At 42.3% G+C, this 26936-nt stretch overlaps 1 protein-coding gene across 5 annotated transcripts in view; it reads left to right on the forward strand.

The window, feature by feature from the left end:
- ARHGEF28 (Rho guanine nucleotide exchange factor 28) overlaps positions 1-26936 on the forward strand; it is a 367072-nt gene that overhangs the window by 333046 nt on the left and 7090 nt on the right. For 4 of the 5 annotated variants that reach the window (XM_077462516.1, XM_077462518.1, XM_077462519.1 and 1 more), the window contains 6 exons: positions 4893-5075; positions 9122-9259; positions 13203-13300; positions 15982-16020; positions 23241-23288; positions 25170-25640. In XM_077462516.1, the coding sequence (XP_077318642.1) occupies positions 4893-5075; positions 9122-9259; positions 13203-13300; positions 15982-16020; positions 23241-23288; positions 25170-25640 (977 nt within the window). Of the gene's footprint in view, positions 1-4892; positions 5076-9121; positions 9260-13202; positions 13301-15981; positions 16021-23240; positions 23289-23377; positions 25150-25169; positions 25641-26936 lie in introns of those variants that run through there. The other variant, XM_077462520.1, reaches the window with a different exon arrangement.

Genomic DNA, 26936 nt, shown 5'->3' on the forward strand with positions numbered 1-26936 from the left:
AATTTTTAAGGGTTTGTCAAAAACTGTCTCTTGTGGTTTTTACTTTTTTGACACCACTTTGGAGAATGGGTAGGGGTACGATGAACCCGATACCCATTCACATGGGGGGGGGGGGGGCGTTGGCCAGATTCCAATAAGCTTCCCGCCTGCAGACCCCGACAACCACAGGCCAGGGTTGTCAGGAAGACCCCATCAACCCAGTGGCACCCCAAAGCACCCTCCCCATGTTGAGGGCAAGCGGCCTGGTATGGTTCAGGAGGTGGAGGTGGGCGCCCCCCCCCTTTCCTGGCCTGTCAGGCTGCTCGCTCGGCTAAGAGTCGGGTGTGGATTTTGGGAGGGGACTCCACGTTGTTTTTTTTTTTTTCAAGCTATATTGCCGGGAGCTGGCAATACATTACAGCCGCGAGCAAGTTTAATAACAATAATACATCATTTTTTTTCCTTTAGAAACATCATTATTATTAATAATTTATTTTTACTAGTAATGGCAGCAATCTGTGATTTTTATCATGACTGCGACATTATGGCAGACAGATCGGAAACGTTTGGCGCTATTTTGGGACCACTTACATTTATACAGCGATCAGTGGGATTAAAAATGCACTGATTACTGTGTAAATGTGACTGGAAGTGAAGGAGTTTGATTACTGTGTTAATGTGACTGGGAGGCACTGCAGGGGTTAATTGTGTCCTAGAGATGTGTTATAACTGTGGGGGAGATGGGCTACCTGTGTCACGACACTGATCACTGCTCCTGATCACAGGGAGTGGTGATAGGTGTCCTGTCAGTAGGAAGAATGGGAAAATGCTTGTTTACATTTACCATCTGAGAAGATAAAGAGCCTGATCCACAAATACCACAAAAGACTTCAAGCTGCCATTCATGTTAAAGGGGATAATACACGGTATTAAGAACTGGGTTATGTAAACTTTTAATCAGGGTCATTTGGGTAGTTTCTGTTTATCATTGTGATTTAAAAAGCGTAAACACAGTTGATTGATAATAAATGGATTCCTCCAAACACTAACAACGAGTGAAAAAAGTTTTTGTGTTTTCATTCATAGTCTCTGAAAAATGGGCAAGAAATCATAAATTCTGCCAGGGTATATAAACTTATAAGCACAACTGTACCTATAGGTGGTGGAAGGACATTAGTCAGACGTAGGGATGAGCCTGATGTTCGAGTCGAACTCAAGTTCAACTAAACATCGGGTGTTCGGCGAACAGCGAACATTATGCAGTGTTTCCAGCATATTCGAAAGCCGTGGAAAACAGTTAAAGTCTATGGGACATTAACATGAAAAACCAAAAGTGCTCATTCTAAAGGCTTATATGCAATTTATTTCCATAAAAAGTGTTTGGGGACCCGGGTCCTGCCCCAGGGGACATGAATTAATGCAAAAAAAAGTTTTAAAAATGGCTGTTTTTTTCTGGAGCAGTGATTTTAAGCACTTCCCGACCAGCGCACGACGATGTACGTCGACAGAATGGCACGGGCAGGCATATTGGCGTACAGGTACGTCCAATATTCGATGCCGCCCTGCCATCGGGAGCGCGCCGCCGGCGGCGCGCTCCCGCGCTGGTCGGGACCCCCGTGAGTCCGGTCGCGGGACCCGCGGACTCGATCGCCGCGGGCATCCCCGCGATCGTCTCACGGAGCAGCCGAATGGAGGAAATGCTGTATAAACAACATTTCTCCATTCTGCCTAGCAACTAGTGACGCTGTGATTGGAGCAGAGATCAGTGTACACTAAATGAAAGCCCAACCCCCCCACAGTTAGTAACACACCCCTAGGAACACTTAACCCCTACACTGCCACCCACTGGTTAACCCCTTCACTGCCAGTGTCATTTACACAGGAATCACTGCATTTATATAGCAGTGATTACTGTATAAATGACAATGGTCCCAAAAATGTGTCAAAAATGTCCGATGGGTCCCCCACAATGTCGCAGTCACAATAAAAATCGCAGATCGCCGCCATTACTAGTAAAAAAAAATAATAAAAAATTATTAATAAAAATGCTATAAAACTATCCCTATTTTGTAAACGCTATAACTTTTGCGCAAACCAATCAATAATCGCTTATTGCGATTTTTTTACCAAAAATATGTAGAAGAATACATATCGGCCTAAACTGAGGGAAAAAAATATTTTTTTATATATTTTTGGGGGATATTTATTATAACAAAAAGTAAAAAATAATGCGTTTTTTTCAAAATTGTCGCTCTATTTTTGTTTATAGCGCAAAAAATAAAAACCGCAGGGATGATCAAATACCACCAAAAGAAAGCTCTATTTGTGGGAAAAAAAGGACGTCAATTTTGTTTGGGAGCCACGTCGCACGACCGCGCAATTGTCAGTTAAAGCGACGCAGTGCCGAATCGCAAAAAGTGGTCTAGTCTTTGACCAGCAAAATGGTCCGGTCTGCCAGTGGTTAATAATGCTTAAAGTGAAACAATAAAACTTAAATATTCCTTTAAATATCGTGTCTGGGGGGTGTCTATAGTATGCCTGTAAAGTGGATGAGTTTTCCCGTGTTTAGAACGGTACCACAGCAAAATTAAATTTCTAAAGGGAAAAAAAGTCATTTAAAACTGATCGTGGCTGTAATGAATTGTCGGGTCTCGGCAATATGGATAAAACTCATTGAAAAAAAAACAGCATGGGTTCCCCCCAGTCCATTACAATATTAGGGCCTTTGGGTCTGATATGAATATTAAGGGGAACCCACAACAATGAAAATTGCATGAGGGGTCCCCCAAAATCTATACCAGGCCCTTCAGGACCCTGCACCAAAATAAAAATAAAAAATGGCGTAGGGGTCCCCCCAAAATCCATACCAGACCCTTGTCCAAGCATGCAACCTGACAGGCTGCAGGAAAACAGGAGGGGGACGAGAAAGTGCCCCCCTCATGAACCGTACCAGGCCACACACCCTCAACATGGGGGGGATGCTTTGGAGTCACCTCCAAAGCACCTTGTCCCCATGTTGATGGGGACAAGGGCCTCATCCCCACAACCCTTGCTCGGTGGTTGTGGGGGTCTGCGGGCAGGGAGTTTATCGGAATCTGGAAGCTCCCTTTAACAATGGGACCCCAGATCCCAGCCCCCCATGTGAATTGGTAACGGGTACATTGGACCCCTAACATTTCACAAAAAAGGTGTCATAAATAGTAAAAAAAAGACAGGAGACACTTTGGGACAAGTCCTTTATTAAAAGATGAAAAAAACAAAAATGTCCCACTTTGTAAATCCATCTCACACCACAGACGAGCCGAAAAAAAAGAAAAAAAAAGCTGCAACGCTTCTTCTCGTGACAGCTGTTGTATAGCTGAGGGCGGGGCCACTCTGTGACTTAAACAGGGGACCCGCCTTCCTCTGAAGTCACATGGCGGGGGGTGCTCGTTGGTGGCGTGAGATGGATTTACATTGCGGGACATTTTTATTTTTTTATCTTTTAATAAAGGACTTGTCTCAAAGTGTCTCCTGTCTTTTTTACTATTTTAGACACTTTGTTTTTGTGAAATGCTAGGGGTACAATGTACCCGTTACCAATTCACATGGGGGGGAGGCCGGGATCTGGGAAGACCTGAAGGGCCTGGTATGGATTTTGGGGGGACCCCCATGCAATTTTTTAAAACATTTTTGGTTCGGGGTTCCTGTTAATGTCATACCAGACCCAAAGGCCCTGGTATTGGACTGGTGGGGAACCCATGCCATTTTTTTTATGAGTTTTAGCTATATTGCCAACACCCTGCAATTACTTTTTTTCTTTAGAAATGTCAGAATTTTTTGCCTGTTTGCAAGTTTTGGTGCGAACCGAACCGGAGGGGGGTGTTCGGCTCATCCTTAGTCAAGAGTTACGCTTCTTGATTTATTCTGTGATATTTGGTGGTTCTTGGTGTGTGAGTGTAGAAAAGTGATGTTACCCTCTGAATTTTGTGAATTGCATTTTGATTTCTGATATTACACATATCACATTTTTGGGGGGACAATTATGATAATTTGGATATGCTAAACAACACACAAAATTGTGACGCATTTAAAATTTGCATCAGCAATGGTATTGTTTGTGGTTGTAAAGACACCCGTGGGAGTTTCAGTGAATATTTTTGTGCGATAGACAGCAACAAGTGAGAGAGAAAGAGAAAAATATATTTTACCAAAACATGAAAACATTACTAACATTACAACATTGTTGCAGGGACAATTTTTTTGAGAAATAAACTGTTCATCTCAAAATTAAAATTATTTTTTTTGGGGAAGTAACAATCCTAACATTATAATCAATGGTTGAAACTTGCATTTGGCTATATAGCGCAAATTTTAGCGCTTGCTAAAAAATGAATGGGAGTTAAAATGAGAGCATTTTACATGTCTGAGCATGTGCACTTGTGCTGGTAAATAGTTGAAGAAAGAAGGGGAATTTAGCTCTTCTCAGACTTTCAATGATATATCCGTTTATACATCATTTTCTTCAGCAGTTTAATGCAAATTCTCTTTAAACAATATGACCTATATTTAAGAACCATTTAGTCTATCATATGCTCCTAAGCATTATTTCCATGTGCAAATCTAGTGTTTGTAGCTGGACTAATGATTTAGACGGTCTCTGTTGTCTGTGATCTATAGTGAATTCCATTTTCCAGCTAATTAGCGTGATTTGGCTATTTTAAGAGTGTTTATTTGGGCATTTGCATAGTTGCACTATAGAAGATCAACCCTATTATCTTTTTAATAAAATTTAAAAGTCTCAAAAATACGTATTATCCATAAGTTTCCATTAGGTACTGTAGCAAGATCTGAAAAATATGGAAAGTGAACACAAACATAAAAAAGATGGGTGGAGAACTCACATATGAACTGTTTCTCTCCATATCTTGTAGAAGTCCTAAGCATCCATGACCAGCAAATCTGCAGCTATTTGGAGGAAAAGTTACAGATTTTTGCAGAACTTGCAGCCCTATGTGGCGGAAGTGATGTGAAACTGGAAACACAGCTTCTCGTTAAGGCCGAGTCTGGAGAGATCCCTCAAGCTGCATCCTTCCTGGAGGCTGCACTAAAAGAAAGTATGTATTCTAGACTAATCAGAGCAAGACTTTAAAGCCCAAAACTTGTACAGAAAGGGAACAATTTGTACGTTTTTTTGTTTTGTGTCCCTTTTGGGGAGATCCTGTCACTTCTTGTATAGGCTTTTGTTACCATCTCTGATGGGGACAGAGTAAGTAACAAATGCATATGAAGGGTGCATTCACACTTGCAGTTTTAACAATGGAAGCGGTAGTCCATTACGAGTTGCTTCATCGTGACTGCAAACTGTGCCTAAGTTTAGAGTTCTTCATAGATTACTGAGCACATAGGCAGGGATACTGTGGTCTGTTTGGCAGAGGTGATGTGCCTGGAAGTGTGCCCGGGAACACTCGCTTATAAGCCAGTGGGAGTGCAGACTAGCAGGGGAGTGGGGAGGAGTGAAAACAAACTCTGGCACAGTTCAACCATGCTCAATGTGAGAGCACCCATAGTTAACAGAATAGGAAGGGTTTAGAACCTTTCAGGTTATTTGATTGCTTTGGTGGCCTTGGGACACCTGCACCCTCTCATTACTCGTCCTAGTGTCACCTGAACATGAAGAATTTATTTTAAGAAGGCAATGCAGCCTAATACCTGCCCGTGATGTTGGGTTTGGCTCCTTGAAAATCCATACCTTTTAGGAAACCGAATGGACATATCACCTCAGACAAGACAGTGAGTGCACTTTTCATGAGCTACCTATGGCTAGACCCCAATATTCATATAAGGACAAAAGTGGTCCATATAGTGAACTCTGTGTAGAATTATTCACCTTAAGGTCATCACAGAGGGGGCACGCTTTACGTCTGGAGGAAAAGAGATTTGCTCTCTAAATACGGAAATTCTTTATAGTAAGAGCTGTAAAAATGTGGAATAGACTCCCTTTAAAAGCTGGTTCTGGCCAACCTTGTAGATTGTTTTAAAAGGCCTGGATTTTTTCCAAAATGCACATAATATAACTGGATCCAGGGAATATCCGATTGCCTGTTGGGAGATCAGGAAGGATTTTTTTCCCCACTGGAGCAAATTGGATCATGCTTTATTGTATATATGGAGGTTTTCTATTTGTGTGTCTTTTTTTTTTCTGTGTTGTTTGAACTTGATGGACTTGTGTTTTTTTTCAACCAGATTAACTATGTAATATAGATAGAAAGAAAATGCATAGACATTTGAGGAGTAGCACCCTAAATTCTGATGACTTTCAAGATACTACGCTGAACACTATTGTAAGATCTCCCTATTAATAAAACAAACTCAAAATATTGACGTAAATGAGATGGGAGCTATTGGTACGAAATATAATATAATAACTGATGATAAAAAAATCTGATTCAAAGGGGTTGTAAACCTACGTGTTTTTTCACCTTAAAGCATTCTTTGCATTAAGGTGAAAAAACACCTGGCAGTGACCAGACCCCCAGCCCCCCCCCCCCCCCCGTTTTAGTTACTTGAGCCCTAGAACTTGACCCATGGGGACCCACGGGGACACGCTATCTCTATGCCCAGGGTTCTCGGCTCTTGATTGGATAGATTGATAGCAGTGCAGCCATTAGCTCCCGCTGCTGTCAATCAAATCCAATGACGCGGGGGGCAGAGCCGAGTCCTGCATTCGGCCTCTATGGACGCTGAATGCTGGACTCAGGAATGCGCTCACAAGGTAACCCCCCGAGCGCTTCTCCCAGGGGGTTATCTGATGTGGGGAGGAGCCACGAGAGCTGCCGGGGGACCCCAGAAGAGCAGGTTCGGGGCCACTCTGTGCAAAATAAGCTGCACAGTGGAGGCAAGTATGATATGTTTATTTTTATTTTTTGATTTTAAAACAAACCCTTACAGTCACTTTAATCTCAAACCTTCTCATATGGGGAAAAAAAGGTTTCCACATTGGAAGATTGGAGCTTAAATCAGGTTTTTTTTATCTTCAGTCATTAGAATTTGAGGAATAGTTGGCACAATTACACAGGCAAATTGTCACACTTGAGGTATGCTGTAAAATCTTGCACAGGCTCTGGTTTATGTTACTTGAATCCGGTACAGGTGTACTTTACAACATTGGCGGGTGTTTCTCCTTGTCTGTTTTTACCTGAAACTAAACTATTTGTTTACGTTGATTAACCCATTAAAGGAGAACAAATATCAAGTCACCCATGCTACTGCTGATAGCCTGTAAGAGATGACTTCCATGGATGTCTCCTTGTATCATGCGACAGCTATGGTTTCTGACATTTGCTTAATTCCCGTCATTCATATTTAAAAAATTACAGCTATGCTGGCCTTATGCTTCAATTTTACAATTGTAGCAGTTCTCCCGTAGGAGCTGCTGAGTGTAGTAGTCCATCTGTCACCGTGCCCAGCTAGGCACAGACTTTTCACTTGCTCAGAGACCTGAAAGCAGTCCTTTCACGTGTTTTTATGTTTTATGTTTTGTCCTGATAATCAAAAAGTCAGTATGGGACCAGACTATATACACCTTGGTATATACAATCTCCTCTTCCCCTCCTGCAGTTCCTTGCTTGCAGAGTATCCCACCTCACTCCTCCAGCACATTACTTCCTTGCACTCTCTGGACTAGCTAGCATTATAGGCCTGACACTGGCTCAGCCAGGCCTAAAGCAGATGCCGTTTACAGGCAGAGACCACGAGCCCCTATGGTGTAACAAAAAAAAAAGCCCCAGTGCTAGCTGTCCCTGTGGCTACTGCTCCCAGACCCACCTCTTAAGGCACTGCCAGCCCTCCTGGCTTCAGCTGCCCCTCTCCACTACCCGTGCCACCACAATTCTCCAGACAGCTGAAACTCAGTCCTCTCAGGCATGCCTCCTAGTCCTCCTGACTGTGTGAACACTAACCAGCCCTCTTGGCTGCCTCTTTGGAACTCCTGAACCACTGTCGTCTCTTGCTGCTCCTGTGCCTCCTGGTTAGGACACCTTTGTGGGTTGTTAGAGGGTCCTGTCTGCACCCGAGCCCAGGCCCAAGGTCACCCCCCCCCCCCCCCAGACTGGAGAGCTCCCTCAAAGGCCCTGACAACTTAACACTCCATCTCCATCTTCATCAACTTCTTCCCAGCTGGGCTGACCCTGGGTATTTAGGGAGGCCTGCCCCCTGTCGATCCATATTGGGGATTAGTCAGGGCTCCCCAGAACACCCCAGGTAGTTCCACCTGCCCTCTCCACCTCTTTCCTCGAAAATACCAGAAGATTCTGGAAATAAGTAAGAAGTCCTGGTGACACCACCTGTGAGTTACCCAGCACTACCCTAGATCACTCCCAACACAGATTACCAAAACACACCCAGGCTTGCCTGCCAGCCAAGCCTGGAAATTTACCTACTCTTACAAAAAATGGCATTACTCTTCTAGCACACTAGAGGGTGGTACACAATGATTCTTTTTTAATCAGTTTTTTATTCCCATTTAGGAATGGTGTCCTACACATATTGTTTTTAGCTGGTGTTGTGCTTTGAAGGACACCTTTGTTAATAGGTGTCTCTGGCTTAAGTACTTTCTCAGCCATCCAAAAACTCCTGACAGCCATACTTATTGTGGGATTGTGACTGAGTAAACATTAAAGTTGGTGGGTCAGCACAACAGCCAGGCAGCCATCAATCTTTAGAAGGGAAAGAGTAATGGCAATACATATTTTCTATGACAAGTTTTCTCAAAAGAAGAACTTTAGGAAGAAAAGGTTTTGGGTTTGTGGTTAAGGAAGTGTAATAATGTGCATTACACTTACCTCCACTATCTGATCCCAGAGATCGTCAGGTGTATACAGCAGAAGCCATCTTCTTTCCACTCCCAGCATGGCACTCTGCAGGCCACCAGAATTACTTGTCAGCTCCACAGAAGTCTATGGGGATGATGCCAACTGGTTGACTGCAGAGTGGTATGCTGAGATGCGTGAGAGCTTCCTGGATTGAGGGCATAGGGGGAAGTGTAATGCATATAATTGTACTTACCTCAACTGGATCTTTTATCCTGGAATTCTTCTGGAAAGAGAGCACATGAATTTGAAGAGGACTTCATACTAACTTTATGATATTTTCATGTTAAAAGCTGAAAGACTGTACATGACGTTAGCATCACAAATGGAGAACTCAGCCTGTTCATCTGAGGAAACTGAATCATCCAACAGATCACGTACATGTTCAGGCACTGGACCATTTGAAGAGGCTCAAGAAATTCTATACAACTGTGAGTAGTTATGTCTAAGTATGTAAGTCCTGACTGTGGATGGCAGTGTGGCTTTCACAGTGTGCTGTTTATTATCTAGCAAACTTTGAGGTATTCAGTGATCTCCATTCAGTGGACAAACATGAATCGGAGTGGGTACCAAAGTGGCAAATAGACGGATGGTGTTTTCATTCACGAATTCCAAAACATAGCAATGACCCCAGAAAATACAATGTTTCAGGGCTGCATAATGACTATTTTTATCAAGGTAATAGGGAGATCAGTATTACTTTGACAAATGGGTCTTTATATGGCTCAGAAATGTCAGATTTTAGAATTGATGTTACTGTTCTTTCTACGGTTTGTTTGAAATATTACTAAACCCACAACATTAAAATCTGTCTGTATATGCAGGAAAGCATGTTTGTTATACTCACTGTGGAATCTAAGGGGTAATCCTCTGCATTGTGTAAAAAGGCTGTTTCATCCTGTCTTCTCTGACCACCTTCCACAGTCCCCAATCCATTTCCTGATCGTACAGAGCCTTGGAGGCACTCTGCACATGCACTCTGCACAAGTTTGGTGTGTATTACTAGACCTTGCAGCCTCATAGGACAGTCAGAGGAGAATGAAAACTCCTCCTACAAGCTTTAACCAGTGCTTGGCTAGACACTGATAGAAAGCACAAGACTGCTATATACTGCTGTAGAGAAAAGGTATTTAGCAGTTTATATTTACTAAAATAATTGCATTTCCATGTACTCTAGGAGACCAGATATAGTGAATGCAGACTCCTGGGTTTAGTAATACTTTAAGTGTGCTGGTGTCACCCGCATGTTCTTTTCACAGATGCCAATATTTATGAGAGCTGAAGGATTTTGTTTCTTCTTGGATGTGTTTAAGTTATCATTGGCCTGTGAATGTTTTTTGTGTGGGCTTATTAGTATTTCAGCCAACAGTAATATTTTCATGTTGCAGAGGGTATAATATGGACTCCTGGCAGTGCCATACTGAGTGATTAACAAGACAACAAAAAAGAGAAAGAAGAAATAGAATCTTGCCTACAAACTGCATCAGTGTCTTTTTCAGGCTGCAGCCCTATCCTATCCAAGAGTCTTGTGCAAAGCCCGATGAATCTGGCTACAAGGGTTTGGTTAAAATAGATAGAAAAGATGAGGAAAAGAAAAATGAAATTTCTCCACACTTGCAGTGTATCCTGGATAGTGTTCGGAATTCAGTGACATCTTTAAAGTGGAGTTCCACCCAAAAGTGGGACTTTCGCTTATCTGATTCCTCCCTCCCTCCTTTGGGGGGGGGGGGGTTGGGTACCTTTTTTTACAGGCACCCTGCCCCCACTTCCGGGAGACCAGGCTGCAGCAAATTATTTCAGCCGCTTGACCCCTCCCCTCCTCCTCCCTCTTCCCTCCCCTTCTGCCAGGCCAGTGACAGTGCAGCATGCATGCACAGTAGGGACCCGGCCATGAAGGCAAAAGGCTACACTGCCAGATTCCCTTACCCACAATGGCAGCAGCAACACCCAGCCAGCTGATGTAAACATGCTGACGTCACTGGACTCCAGGACAGGTAAGTATCCTAATGTTAAAAGTCAGCAGCTATAGTATGTGTAGCTGCTGACTTTTAATTTTTAAAGGGACACCGCTTTAACTTATTGCCTAGAGAGTAACAAGATGAAACTGTCAATGCGAAGTTTGATCAAGCTCCCGAGTGTAAATATATTGACTCTAGTTATGCATCATAAAGCACCAGCCACATATGATAGTATAATTTTCTAGTAAACACACCGTTATGTCCTGTACACAGGATCGGATATTCCGCCAGCAAAAGTCTGTGAGCTTTTGGTCGGAAACTCCAACCGTGTGTATGCTCCATCAGACATCGGAATTCCCGCCAGCAAAGGATTGAGAGCAGGTTCTCAATTTTTCGGTCAGAAAGAGTTCCGATTGGAAATTCTGATCGTCTGTACCAATTCCAACGTGCAAAATTCCTACGCATGCTCGGAAACAATTTGACGCATGCTCTGAAGCATTGAACTTCATTTTCTTGGCTTGACGTAGTCTTGTACGTCACCGTGTTCTTGATGCTCAAAAGTTCAGAGAACTTGTGTGACCATGTGTATGTAAGCTTGAGCGGAATTCTGTCGGAAAAAACATCCAATATATTTCTGACGGAAATTCCGCTTGTGTGTATGGGGCATTAGAGAAATCTAACTGTGAAAAAGCCAAACTTCATTTAAAGTGTATGTCAAGCAAAAAAAAAACAATCTTGCAGTACATCTCTGCAGTACTTGCACAAGTACAGAAATATACCTGTTAATATGTCAGAAATGTCAATATGCATAGAGGTGTGGTCAACCCTGCTCAGGGTCTTTTGCTAAACTACACAACCAATCCCACTCTTATATCACTACTACATAAAGGATAATGAGTCTGTAGTCCAAGATCACTCTGTCAGTGTGAGTGGGCTGCTCTTGTTTGGCTATGAGACAGGAAGTGAAGGGAAATCTCCACAATGGGACACAGATGGCAAAACCCAGGGGCTATATTATTATTATTCATAATTTACATAGTGCCAACAGTGTGCAGCACTTTCTGCCTGTAGTTCTACTTTAAGATGTACTGACCTATTACGTGTGAAGAAATATGAAATCACATAGACTTTCGTTGACAGCCTGAATGTCCCTCCATGAATGTCTCCCCTGTATTTTGTGGAATCTATTACTGTATGTTTTCTTTCTTCATAAGGATTCCTACATTAGCTAACTTCCACTGAACATTCATTTTAGATTTCATCAGATGTTTCCATCACACTTGGGAGTGTGTCCCATGAGTTTCTTTCATAGTTCCTTTAATTCTCAACTCTGGGTTCGATAACCTTACTAGGTTTATAGCACCAAAGCATTCCATGGCTGCTCGAGATGTGAGCATTGGTGGTCTTAGACTTCAGAGTTACAGTTGGGTTTCCACCTCCCTTCTTATTCTGGTTATTCATAAAATGAAGCCTGGGGTCATGCCTTTTCCAAATGGTCAGGAGGAGAGGGAGGTGGAAACATGGCGGCTGAGCTGTGATCTAGGAGACCCCCAGCACTCACATCTGGTGCGGCAGAATGTACAGCAGGGGCTACAAGCTGATTTTCAAGACACAGAAGAAAGCTTGCATGATGGGAGTTTCCGTCCAAGGAAAATACATGTTTACTGCTGTAATCCTGGCAAGGCTTTAATTGAAATTATTTTATTGTAATTTTTCCTTTGGCTGCTGTAGAAGATTTTTTTTTCTTTATAGGTGGAAGTCATGCTAGGATAGCTAAATAAGGAAGGACTGAAATACCCTTTCAGGAGAAATGCTGTCAGAGGCTTCCTTTAGTGCTTATTATAAACCCCAAATTATCCCTGCTGGAGGTAGGGTTGCCACCTGTCCAGGATTCACCCGGACAGTCAGGGTTTTGAATCATGTGTCCAGGTTTCAGGCAGACTGAAACCTGGACATGTTGTTCAGACCAGGCAGTGGCTGCTCAAGTAACCAAGATAGTCACATCTGTTGCCACTCGGGAGCTGCAGGCGGCTGTCTTGGGGCAAGTTCGGCATCACTGGGTGGCAGGGTGATGTCAGACAGAGCAATTTGGCCACACCCACCGTTTGCTGCGGCACGCTACGCACACCACATTACTACTCTCCTTGGGGCACCCAAGGGTGTCCCAGGCCGCTCATGTGTTCGGGTTTGGCTCGAAGAAATGGTGGCAACCCTAGCTGGAGGGCAGGATCAGAGTTCAGACTTGCTGGTCCTCCCCATCAGTAGAGACCACGTGATCACAATTTGTATCCTTTCCTACTATTACTTTTTTCCATCCCAAGGAGATTGACATAACTTCAAGTTTATATTTAAGAACAGTTGCATTTTACAATAAGACTGTTTTATTTATTCCTTTTATTTACTTTTTATTTTTCAGCCCAGTCTCCTGAGCTAAGAGAGGATGACTTATGCAATGCTGACTTCAGTAATTTCCAGGGAGGTGGTGATGTGGACTTGTCTACTTCTGAAGAAAAGGTAACTGTTGTGTGCTGTTTGTTACTTAAATAAAGACATCTGCTCATTTCAATAGACTATAAAAGGTTATTTGCTATAGTGAAAGTTATATAGCAGAGCTGAAAACATTGAAAGTTGCAGCACATAACACATGCATATAGCTTGGTGAAATTGGCTCTACCTATGAAGTTTTTTTGTAGCATTAAACAGGTAAATAAATTATACATAAGTGTAGGCATTATGAAAAAAAACCTGATAAACCCTAAATTACATTTATGACACCGGCTTGCCTGTGGTGTCCTAAAAGCATGCAGGTCCTCACTCCTATTCCAGCATGCTCCGTGATATTCTGCATATCCCAGCATGGAACATGTACAACATGTCATAGACCCCAAATTCCAACATTCTTTTACTGTAAGTTAGGGCAAGTCAGGAAGAGTATATAGTCCTGCACTGTAGGGAACAACAAGAGATTAATATTAAAGTGATTGTAAAGGCTGTTTTGTTTTAATTACAATAAAAAAATGATTTATCTGCTCTGTGCAACAGTATTGCACAGAGCGGTCCCTACCACCTATTCTGGAGTCCCTCACTGGTGCTCCCCGCTCTTCTTTCTTCTGGGTGCCCCCTTAGAAAGCCGTGCGCTATGGGGGTACTAATTCGGGTGCACTCCCGAACCAGGCTGTGCACATCCATAGAAACACACTGTGCCAGTAAGCCATGCCCCCTCTCACTCCTAGGAGTTTGACTGACAGCAGCAGGAGTCAATGGCTCCTACTGCTGCCTGTGAGACCAGAAAGAGGGAAGAGCGTTGCTGCAGATGGGAAACCACTGGATCATGAGAGGAGTCAGGTAAGTGTTTAGGGATGGATGTGGGGGTGGTAGAACAAGTGGTGGGAAGTTGTTTTTATTTTTTTTATTTTTTTTGTAACCTTAATGCAAAGAATGCATTAAGATTAAAGAAAAACTGTTGACTTTAGAGCCACTTTAAGATCAATTAAGGTACTAATAGTAATTCTATGAAAGTACATTTAATCTTTTTAGTGAATATTTAACTGTAATGATCGTGTAGTAAAAAAGAAAAAAGAAAAAAAACGTTTTCCATAACTGTGGCAGAGCACACTAAGCAGAGGCTGACTTACCCCCTTTTAACCACTAGGTGGTGCTATGTGACTACAATTCTTACAATTTTGAACCATTTTTGGTATGTTGATGCAGGAATTTTTTTTTTTTTTTTTTATGAGGAAATAATAGGAAAGAACAGTATGCAGCAATTGCTGATCCATTCAATTACTAATGATTTCAAAATACTACTTTACTGGAAGAGTGTCAGATTCTTCACAAGGCAGAGATTCAACTTACCTCGGAGGTCACAAACCGGTCTTATGCGTCAGATATGAACAAATACAGCAGGCAAACTAATAAAAAAAAAAAATAGGGTGCACAACAAAATATACCGTATCTGCATAAACTCTTAAAATAAAGTTTTTTTATGTTTTTAAAATAATTTTTTTTTTTTTACTTACAAAATCCTCCCATGATTTTATGGCTATAAATATACAGTACATATAGTAACAAGATTATAAATGTTAATAAATAGAAATTCTTGTGATCTACAATAGGTATATTTGAAGCCAGATGCATAATCACATGGTGCTGTGGGGTGCCTGCGCTTTAGGGTATTTAATCCTGCAGGAAAGTACGGACAGGGGGACATTCTTGAAAAAGGATGGTTTGCTTGAAATTTTGGGGTCTTTTGATTTATTACCTTGTCTATATATTCAGCTATATGTAATCCTTAGACTGTTTTGTAGATATATTATGCTGTGCATTTTATTAGTTATTCTATACTCATATTGATGCATTTCTCTATAACAGCGGTCTCCAAACCGCGGCCTAAGGGCTGGATGTAGCCCTTTGCTTGCCTTTATCCGTCCTTGGGGGCCATATTCGTCCCGCTGACACCAATAATGGAACATAATAACTGCCCCTGATACTAACAATGGGGCATAATTCCTGCTGCTGTCATCAACAATGGGGCCTAATTTCTGCTACTGACACCAACGATGGGGCACTATTCCTCCCACAATGAGGCACAAATACTCCCATTGACATCAGCAATGGAGAATTATTCCCCCCACTTACACCAATGATGGAGTTCTATTCCTTCCCCTGACACCAATGATGGAGCACTATTCCGCCCACGGACACCATTGATGGGGCACTGTTCTTCCCACTAATAATAAAGTTGGAGCATTTTAACTATCACTGGCCACAGTCTGCCATTATTGAATTTGTTTTGAGAATTATAATCTACAGGTACAAATCAATTTTTGTAACAAAGTGACAAAATAGTGTCTGTTTCCCATAGAAATCAATAATTCTTTAATGTTTTTGCCTTACGCTGCATAAATGAAACAAAGGATCTGCCACTGAAGTCCAGAACCAGCAGCGGCACACGTCCCAAGCTGTGGGGAACACTGCGTCTTAGCACTCTCCACTAGAAGCCTGTTTCTATGGGACTTATATGTACATTTTCCATTTGGAGTCCATCCTGCTATGTAAAAAAAAAGAAAGTAATAAAAGAATTGTTTATATTGGAACTTGGAGTGGTTTCATAGGCTTAATGTTCCTGGAAGCGCCTTCTATATGCAGTAGAAATGAATCTGGATAGTAGTTAATACATATTTGTTGTCTTTTAGGTTGAACTGAATCACTCTATGAGTTCTAAGAATGAGGAGGTAATGAAAAGATGAATCATTTTGATTAATGTTTTACATGTAAATATATAGTTTATTCTGTGTGCCAATCTGTGTGCCCATCTGTGATCATACCGCTCATCACAATTCAAAGCATCTTCATAGACAAAAGCTTTTCTCTTTCAGCTTTACCTCTGTCCTCTTCCCCTGGGTCTTAGTGAAGGTGACATATGTACAGTGTACAGTCTTAAAACTAGATGTATTCATATGCATTGCTTCCAACACAAGTCTAAGAAACCAGGACTGTTCTAAAACTCTGCATTCTAAGATTTTGGATAGAACCATACAATTATTCGTATATGCCATGTGACCAACTGTACATTTAGAACCATTGGTTTATAGCACAATGACATCTTACAGAGTACTTTTTTTTCAATTTAGCTGTTTCATAGTGTAAGGTATGGAACACAATTCTGTGATACAGGGCTGGGGGGTAAGTTAAGTTAGAATAGCTGGCATTCAAATTCTAAAGTCGAGCCCTGGGCAAAAAAACTTTAAATATATTCCTTAACCACTTATGGACTGGAAGATTTGCCCCCTTAATGACTTGCCCATTTTTTTGCAATATGGCACTGCGTTGCTTTAACTGACAATTGCAGGGTCATGCAACATTGTAATTTTTATTATTATTTAATTTTTTGTTTACTAGTAATGGTGATCAGCGATTTTTAGCAGGATTGCGGCGGACAGATCAGACAATTTTGACACTTATTTGGGACCATTGATTTGATCAGTGCTAAAAAAAATGCACTGATTACTGTATAAATGCCACTGGTAGGGAAGGGGTTAACACTAAGGGCGATCAAGGGGTTAAATTGTTCCCTGAGAGGTGTTTCTAATTGTGGGGGGAGGGGACTGACTGGGAGTACAGAGAGATCGCTGTTCCTAATCACTAGGATCAGAAATCGCGGCTGCTGGCCACACACATCAGCTCCCCCGCCACGCCGCAGGCCCGCTGTAGCTGTTAAGGGGACCACTGTACAGCTACGGCGAATGAGCCGGATAATGATGGAGGATGGTCGGCAAGTCATTAAATGCATTCTATGTATGAAGGTAAAAAACCATCAGTATACAGCTCCCTTTCTCAGCTCCCCCTAATACTTACCTGAGCTTGAACTCAGTCCATCAATGTGCACCCACTACTGTCAATCGCAGCTAGTGAGGAGGGAGCAGGGGGCAAGGCTGAATCCCGTTTTGTGTGTCTTATGGACACACAGAGGCGACTCAGGAGCTAGCATGCCTGCGGCTTGCTATGGGGGCATGCCACAGGCGAAAGGAGCCAGCAGCCCCAGCAGGGGACCCAAGAAGAGGAGAACCGGGGCTGCACTGTGTGAAACCATTGCACAGAGTAGGTAAGTACAACATGTTTTTTTTTTATTGTATCTTTAGCATCACTTTAAAGTCTGTTTAGTCACAAATGAACAAAAGAAACAGCACAAGGGACATTACATACATACAGTCAGTAGGGTGTGTCCCTTGTGCTGCTTGCTCCTCCATTAGCTGAAATCTTCATCGACACCCCCCACCCCCATTTCTGACTAGGCTTTAATAGACACAAAGGAAATAAATACACTTTGTGTACATCAAATGCCTTTGCATACCCAGATATTACTCTGTAAAAATAACAGTGACATTACTGGGATGCAGAATGCAGAGCTGTGGGAGGGTCCTACCTGCAGAGAGCTACAGGAAGGGTAGAAATACACAAAGCTCACCAAGGTTCAAATACGAGTACACCTACCTCTTGTATTTAGACACTATTTGCTTCTTCCAGAATTCAGTTTTAAGGTATAGATTATAAGAGAGATTGGTGAAACACCATCCTCTCATCAAGTTCATACCGAAATTCAACGACATGTCTAGGGACCTACTAAGCCCCTCCACCCCCTGAGAGACCCAGCATTCAATCAAGTCACTGCTGTCTGGTTTGGTTTGGGAGCCAACAGATTCAGGTGGTTATGCTCTGCAGTTGGCACCTGTCAATACACTGAACACTGTGCAGTTATAACTAGCTGACACCAGCACCAACATGATGATTTAAACCACAGGCAGAAAGTGCTCACTCCTATGAGACCTGACCAACTTTGCTTTTCTGCTTTTATTTCCTAATTCTGTGCATCACCTCCAGTGCTGGTATATTTTATATATATATATATATATATATATATATATATATATATATATGGGGTCGACCAATATAATTTATTCAGGGAAGATACAATACCGATTTTTCAGCTGCCTTTCAGGCCGATATCTGGTGCTGATATACTGTAGATTTAAACTTTATTTTTACACAGTCCTTTTTAAAAAAAAATATATATTTTTCTATCACTGTTATTGCTGTCACAAGGAATGTAATTATGGAGGGATCTGGGGTCTACAAGACCCCAAATCCCTCCTCTGCACTTGAAAATATTCAAAACATCAAGATCTGCGTTTTTGAATACTTTATATATTTTTTTTAAACTGGCGCCTTTAGCATGCCAGTAATCTGGAAGTGATGTCATGAAATCGCTTCTGGGTTACTGGAACCCGAGACCCGAACAAAGCTGACCTGCTTTTTTCAGGTCTGTGGTCAGCCGGCAGATATGCCAGCTGGTCGATTGGGCCTCCCGATGGATGGGAGACCCAGGCGGATCGGTGGGGGATGTCCTCTCCCGCTGCTTGTAATTAACAGCCGAGTGGCTGCTGAGCCGCATTGGTTGTTATTACAAGAAAGCCAACCATCCGCTCTAAAGAATGGTACCAGGGTGATGCCTGCAGCTGCAGGCATCACCCCGGCAAACCCTTTGAAGAAATATCGGTAAGTTTGTGACCGATACTGATGCTTCAAAAAAAGTGAATATCGGCCACACCGATAATCGGTCAACACCTAATATACAGTATCTCACAAAGTGAGTACACCCCTCACATTTTTGTAAATATTTCATTATATCTTTTCATGTGACAACATTGAAGAAATTACACTTTGTTATAATGTAAAGTAGTGAGTGTACAGCTTGTATAACAGTGTAAATTTCCTGTTCCCTCAAAATAAATCAACACACCATTAATGTCTAAACCACTGGCAACAAAAGTGAGTACACCCCTAAGTGAAAATGTCCAAATTGGGTCCAATTACCGTATATACTCGAGTATAAGCCGAGATTTTCAGCCTCTTTTTTGAGGCTGAAAGTGCCCCCCTCGGCTTATACTCGAGTCATCGCTGTCTGCCTGCTCGATCAGCGTGTCGAGCAGACAGACAGCGGCCATTCTATTCTAATTCAAAAGCCGCGCCTCCGGCTCCGCCTTCGCCTGTGATAGGCGGAACACTGAATTTCCCAGCAGCCTGTGTTCCGCCTATCACGGACATCCGCTCATCCTCGTACTACGGACGAGGATGAAAGGATGGCCGTGATAGGCGGAACACAGACTGCTGGGAAATTGTGTTCCGCCTATCACAGACAGGGAGGCGCGGCATTTGAACAGGAAAATGGGCGCCGACGAAGAGCGGTGATCCTGGGACGGGACCGGACGGAGGCTCGGCTCGGCTCGGGACGGGACGGGACCGGACGGAGTCTCGGGACGGGACGGGACCGGACCGGACGGAGGCTCGGCTCGGGACGGGACGGGACCGGACGGAGGCTCGGGACCGGACGGAGGCTGGGGACACAGGTAGGCTGGACACACAAGGCCTCACACACACACACACACACACACACACACACACACACACACACACACACACACACACACACACACACACACATGGATGGACACACACACAGGGATGGATGGATGGATGGATGGACGGACACACACACAGGGATGGATGGATGGATGGACACACACACACACACAGGGATGGATGGATGGATGGACACACACACACACAGGGATGGATGGATGGATGGACACACACACAGGGATGGATGGATGGATGGACACACACACAGGGATGGACAGGCATATCTCACCCTCGGCTTATACACGAGTCAATAGGTTTCCCAGTTTTTTGGGGGTAAATTGGGGGCCTCGGCTTATACTCGGGTCGGCCTATACTCGAGTATATACGGTAGCCATTTTCCTTCCCCATTGTCATGTGACTCATTAATGTTACAAGGTGTCAGGTGTGAACGGGGAGTGGGTGTGTTAAATTTGGTGATATCACTCTCACTTTCTCACTGGAAGTTCAACACGGCCCCTCATGGCAAAGAAAACAGTATCTGAAAAAAAGAATTGTTGCTCTACATAAAGATGGCCTGGACCAGTGATGGTGAACCTTGGCACCCCAGATGTTTTGGAACTCCATTTCCCAGGATGCGAGAGAGAGAGAGGAGCAGCGCCACTCTGAGTGTCAGTTAAATTCAATGTTTAATAAAAGTAAGATCAACTCACATTTTTGTGAGATATAATGTGCATGGCATAAGTAGCTTGGGCTCCTGTAGTCCAGCTGGGCAGCGGTGGTGGTGGTCAGCAGTTCCCTGCGGCTCCGGTGGTTTCCGAGGCTCCGAGGCTGGAGATGGTCACACAACAAGCACATCAGCGGTGATGGACGGGAGGTGTGGTTGAGCTCATGTTTGGAGAATGCGTGCTCCATCATCAGGCATATGGAGAAGCCATCTTAGGTGTGAGTTTTTATGGGGTTGGAGAGGGGCGGTACTTGTGACTGTAACTCACAGCTGACCAATGTCAGTGCTGGATCTTCTGCGGGTCACTTGTTACCAGGTTGCAGATAATTGGGTAATAGTGCTAGCATTAATGGTGATGTTACATGCTGTTGGCATGTTTGAGTTCATTGGTAGGATAATTATATTGGGAAACATGACAAACACTAATGACCGTAAGGGGCTGTATAAAAATATATGTAAAGCATATATATAATACAATTATCTATAAAAATATCCATAAAAAATCTCATGAATTATCCATAAAAAGGTTTAGAAATTTTAGTTGCATACATATATCTACACATATATAGTATAATGTGTGTAGATAAGGAATTATGCTATATAGTATAGATATATATATGCAACTAAAATTTATAAACCTTTTTATGGATAATTCATGAGATTTTTTTTATGGATATTTTTATAGATAATTTTATTATTTATATATATATCTATATATATATATATATATATATATATATATATATATATATATATATATATATATATATATATATATATATATATATATCCTTTACATATATTTTTCATCGCCACTGACGTGCTTGTTGTGTAATGGTCTTCAGCCTCTGAGCCTCGGGAACCACCGGAGCTACCGGGAACTGCTGACCACCACTGCTGCCCAGCTGGACTACAGCAGACTAAGCTACTTATACCATGCACATTATATATCGCCAAAATGTGAGTTGATCTTACTTTTATTAAACATTGAATTTTAACTGACACACTGCACTCAGAGTGGCACCGTTCTTCTCTCTCTCACCCATATACACAGAGTCGCTTCTGCTCTCTATAGCTGGCTGTCCACACTGATACAGAACAGAACCCCTAAAACCTGGTCTGGTCTCAGCAGTGAATGAATTTTGCCTACTGGCACACCTGGACCATGGAACTATTTTGATATTGCAGTAGTTGCGTTTCTAGCACTCCATCTTTTTAAATTTTATTTCCCATAATGCTCAACTACACTGCAGAGTGCATGAGCATCATGGAAAATGTAATTCCAAAACATCTGGGGTGCCAAGGTTTGCCATCACTGGCCTAGGCTATAAGAAGATTGCCAAGACCCTGACACTGAGCTGCAGCACAGTGGCCAAGACCAGACAGTTGTTTAACAGGACAGGTTCCACTCAGAACAGGCCTCGCCATGGTCAACCAAAGAAGTTGAGCGCAAGTGCTCTGCGTCATATCCAGAGGTTGTCTTTGGGAAATAGACATATGAGTGCACAACAAAGCCCGCAAACAGTTTGCTGAAGACAAGCAGACTAAGGACATGGATTACTGGAACTATGTCCTGCGGTCTGATGAAACCAAGATAAACTTATTTGGTTCAGATGGTGTCAAGCGTGTGTGGCAGCAACCAGGTGAGGAGTACAAAGACAAGTGCATCTTGCCTACAGTCAAGCATGGTGGTGGGAGTGTCATGGTCTGGGGCTGCTGACACTGGGGAGCTACAGTTAATTGAGGGAACCATGAATGCCAACATGTACTGTGAAATACTGAAGCAGAGCATTATGCCCTCCCTTTGGACACTGGGCCGCAGGGCAGTATTCCAACATAACAACCCCAAACATGCCTCCAAGACGACCACTGCCTTGCTAAATAAGCTGAGGGTAAAGGTGATGGACTGGCCAAGCATGTCTCCAGACCTAAACCCTATTGAGCATCTGTGGGACATCTTCAAACAGAAGGGGGAGGAGAGCAAGGTCTCTAACATCCACCAGCTCTGTGATGTTGTCATGGAGGAGTGGAAGAGGACTCTGGTGGTAATCTGTGAAGCTCTGGTAAACTCCATGCCCAAGAGGGCTAAGGCAGTGCGGGAAAATAATGGTGGCCACACAAAATATTCTCACTTTGGGCCAAATTTGTACATGTTTACTTAGGGGTGTACTCACTTTTGTTGCCAGTGGTTTAGGCATTGATGGCTGTGTGTTGAGTTATTTTGAGGGGACAGAATTTTTACACTGTTAGCCCTTGTACACACGGTCGGACGTTCCGACAACAAAATCCGTCAAAATTTTGTCTGACGGATTTTGTCTGAAACTTGTGTTACATACACACGGTCGGACAAAGTTGTCGGAAAATCTGATCGTACGTAACGTGATGACGTTATTTCGTTAAGGCTAGTAGCCAATAGCTTTGGTCTAGGAATTTGATCTGAGCATGCGTGGCACTTTGTCCGATCGGAATTCTCTACACACAATCGAACAAAGCCTGATCGGATCATGTTGTTGGAAAGCTTTATAGATCAGCTCTAAAACTTTGTCCGTCGGCTATTCCGACGGAAACAGTCTGATGGAGCCCACACACAGTCGGATTATCCGACAACACGGTCCGATCTGACATTTTCCGTCGGAATGTCCGACCGTGTGTACAAAGGCTAATACAAGCGGTACACTCACTACTTTACTTTGTAGCAAAGTGTAATTTCTTCAGTGCGTTACAAATTATGTTATGTTATGTTATGTTACTAGTTATAAAACAGAAAAATACCTTTGATAATTGCCCTTGTTCATTTTGTTTTTCCTTTAGATTTTCCAAACAGTTCAAAACTTGACTCGTCTTTTATATAGTATCCAGGTATGTTTGTATCATGGCTTTTTATAGCCTATATATGAAAATATATAAAGCTCTTGGTTCAACCAGAATTAACAAATAGGTTATCTTAGGTAAAAGAGGAACTTCACCATACATGGATGAGATTTTGTGCCACAGGAAGACTGGTCTTGCAGCCTCCTGGGACCAGTGACATGTCCCAATAGGCATCTTTCAGAGAGGAACAAGCAATTTTGTTGATTTTCACCCATTTATTGTAGGTACTTACATAGTGCTGTCATTTTACACAGTGCTTTACACATATATATTTTATGTTCACATCAGTCCTGTCCTCAAGGAACTTACAATCTACGATTTCTAACTCACATTCATACATACACAAACTAGGGCCAATTTAGACAGGAGCCAATTAACCTACCATCATGTCTTTGGAGTGTGGGAGGAAACCCATGCAGGCACTGGGAGAACATGCAAACTCCAGGCAGGTAGTGTCATGGTTGGGTTTTGAACTGAAGACCCTAGTGCTGCTAGGCAGTAGTGCTAACCACTGTGATGTCCTAGGTGAGAAATGCGGAAATGTTTAAAAGTTCCTAGATTTAATATTAAACTGTTAGTAAGCCTAAATATTTGATCTCAATGAATCTGCCATTAATTCTTATTTCTCAGTATAATAATTTTTTATTCTTTCGTAGCTTTGCTATTAGTGATTTTAGGGTATGATAATTCCGTCATAGCATGAATAACTAAGAAGGTGCTCTTTACACAAGGAACGTATGTGATTTCATATAGGATAGTTTGCAATTTAAAGTATAGTGTATTTTTAGTGAGCATATCTTATATTTTATGCTCATCCATGTTTTTGCTGTTGTAGTAAATTTAAAGATCTGTAGATTAGTCACTATAGGGGTATTCTTGACTTAATGCAGATACCGGTACTCTGTCACTGTCCTGCAGCTTAACTGAACCCTAGCTACTAAAATGCTACTAACAGCTTTTTTTTAGCTCTTTTGTCTAAAAAATGGAGCAGGGACCCTTTTTCTGCATTTTCAGGAGGCACGGCAGCCCATTCAAATGAATAGGCTGCTGTGCCCATGCAAAACATGGCTCACAAAGCAGCAGAAGTGTGAACCAGGCCTAGCAACAGCTGCTATTAGATGTCAGGCACATAGGGACCTGTACAGCAGTAAATCACAACCACTGTGTAGCAAAGCAGAGTCTAAGTTTGTAAATCGCATATAGAAACATGTTTTTAAAAAACAACAATGATAATTATATAAATATGTATTTATTTACATAAATATGTGTTTATCTAAATAAATATTAAAAATATATATTCACTGAAATTGTGGCAAGACTGGATTATTTCAGGTCTCTTGTTGGAAAAGATTAAAAAAAAATAGGAAAAAGTTAACGACACCTTAACTGTTCAGAAAGATTATCATGTTCTGTATAAACTACACTTGCCTGATGCCATTGAGTTACATGGAGTATGCTTATCACCCTGTGTGTTTGAGCCCCCCCTTAGGGTCTGCTTGCTGAAGAACCTCTTCAGTGTCTCCTTATAATTGTGTTGGCACCAGTCATTTCTTTCTGCCAGAAACAGCTCTGCCTATCGTCGCAGCCAATATTTTGTTGTTTGGCCTCAGTCTAGGGCTGGTATCTGGGCTCCTTTTCACAACTCTTCATTCATTTCAAAGGAGAATTGTGCTGCAGGCCAGATTACCTGGCTCAGGGACCAAGGGGAATCTACACAGGAATATCTAGGAAATATTCTTAAGCCTTGCACATACACAGCGTGAAGAATCTAACATCTATTTTTGCTGCTAGTATGTATGTATGTATGTTTTATAGAGCCATTAATATTTATTGTAATAGGTTAATTTCACTTAATGTCTCATTTGCCAGGCTGCTGTAGCCATACAGGACAGCCAGATAGAACTAACAAAGGTTCTACATCAGGACCATGAGCCTAGTGGTAGAGGTGTTGCTCTCCGTGGGTCCCTCTTACAGGAACAGTATCGCCATCTAGAAAAACATCGCGGAGAAGTGGCAAAACTTCAGCATCAGTTCCAACAGGAGCAGCAGCGCTGGGCCAAGGAGTGTGACCAAAAAGAGAAGGAGCTGGAGGAGAAGGAGAATATGATTCAGCAATGGGAGAGTGAATGGCAGAACCAGGTGCAGCTTCTGGAGGAAAAGAGAGAAGAGCTGTCCCAACAGCTTTTGGAGTTCCAGAACAATGTGGAGAGACTGAAAGAAGGCCAGAGGCTAGTGGAGCAAGAAAGGGAGGAACTCTGCGTACAGCACAAGCTTCTCAGGCACTGGAAACACGCTCGCCAGAACAGCCTGCCCATTTTATTTCCACACCAAAAGACAGAGGTATTGATCATTAAAGAGAGAATAGCATTTATTATTATAATAATGTTACATGGAAAGAAATGCTCTTTGTTGTCTTGATTACCTATGGATTTTTTGTTCTGAGGGTACAGGGCGGTTTAATTCTATTTAAATTTTTGTCTTTTGGATCGACTTGATAGACAGGTGTCTCTTTTGGATAGATCTCAGCTATCCATATTCCCTGTTCAACCAGTTTGAATTTACAATCTGATTCAAAAGACCATGCAGGACCTTCTACCTGGGTCCTAGATATGCTCCATGGACTTCTGTGGGTGTGACTAAAGTCGGCCATAGACGGTTTGCATTTCAGCCGGTTCAGCAGAGACCAGCAGAAATTTGAACCATGTATGGCAGAGTGATTGTCATTGATCGACTTGGGTACAACCAGCACGTCAGATTTTTAGGATGTGATTTTTGCCGGTGGCTGTAGCCCCCACCCCCCTCCCCCAATGAGAGAACACAATAGTTTAGTGGGAGGGATTCACCCAGCAACACTGACTGTAAAGATGGGGAAATCTAGTGATTTTCATCTGTGACTGAATTAAGTGCTGCGCGGTGGTGGTATTGCTGGTGGAGCAAGACACAGAGGTCACATTTTCACATCATACTCCGCTTTTATTAGAGATCTAGGCTGGCTTCTCTTTAAGATGTACTTTGTTAAACTGAACAGTTTTTTTGGGGGGGGGGGGGTCAAAATGATTAAAGCAGTAATTGTTATTGTAATCCAAGATTCAATTAGAAGGATAAAGCAAAAATATTCTGTAGATGCCCCCAGTTGTTTTGTGAAATACTGAAAGCTCTGATATAGTTCTTCAGGTAGTAGATTTATACCTAGCCTCAAGACATCAGAAGATTTAAAGTATCTACTGGATGCAATCTTTTCTAACATCCAGCCTTGTGGTTTACTACCTGCTCTGGTGAATTAATTATTTAACATGTTATGGTTCACAGAACACGTTTATAATGAACAGAATTAAGAAAAAACAGATCCAGTATAATTAATTACCTGTATGGATCCTCCACTGTTGCTATACTGTCTCATAAGGTCTGTACCTGTCATAGTGTTGGCTGTACCATTGATGCAAGTGGGGCCAGTACACTGTTGATGCTCAACTAAGCATTAAAGTGGGTGTAAACTCCAATTATTTTTTTTTTTAATTAAGACTCATATCTGTTACAGCAGAGGATGTCATTTCATCTGTGCCTAGTCTTGCCACAAAGAGTTAATCCAGCTCTGAGCAATCCTCTTCATCTTTTTTTTAGTAAGATAAAAATACA

This window comes from Lithobates pipiens, unplaced genomic scaffold (genome assembly GCF_037356315.1).
Source record: "Lithobates pipiens isolate NorthernLeopardFrog02 unplaced genomic scaffold, aLitPip1_a1.2 Scaffold_3, whole genome shotgun sequence".
Classification (NCBI taxonomy): domain Eukaryota; kingdom Metazoa; phylum Chordata; class Amphibia; order Anura; family Ranidae; genus Lithobates; species Lithobates pipiens.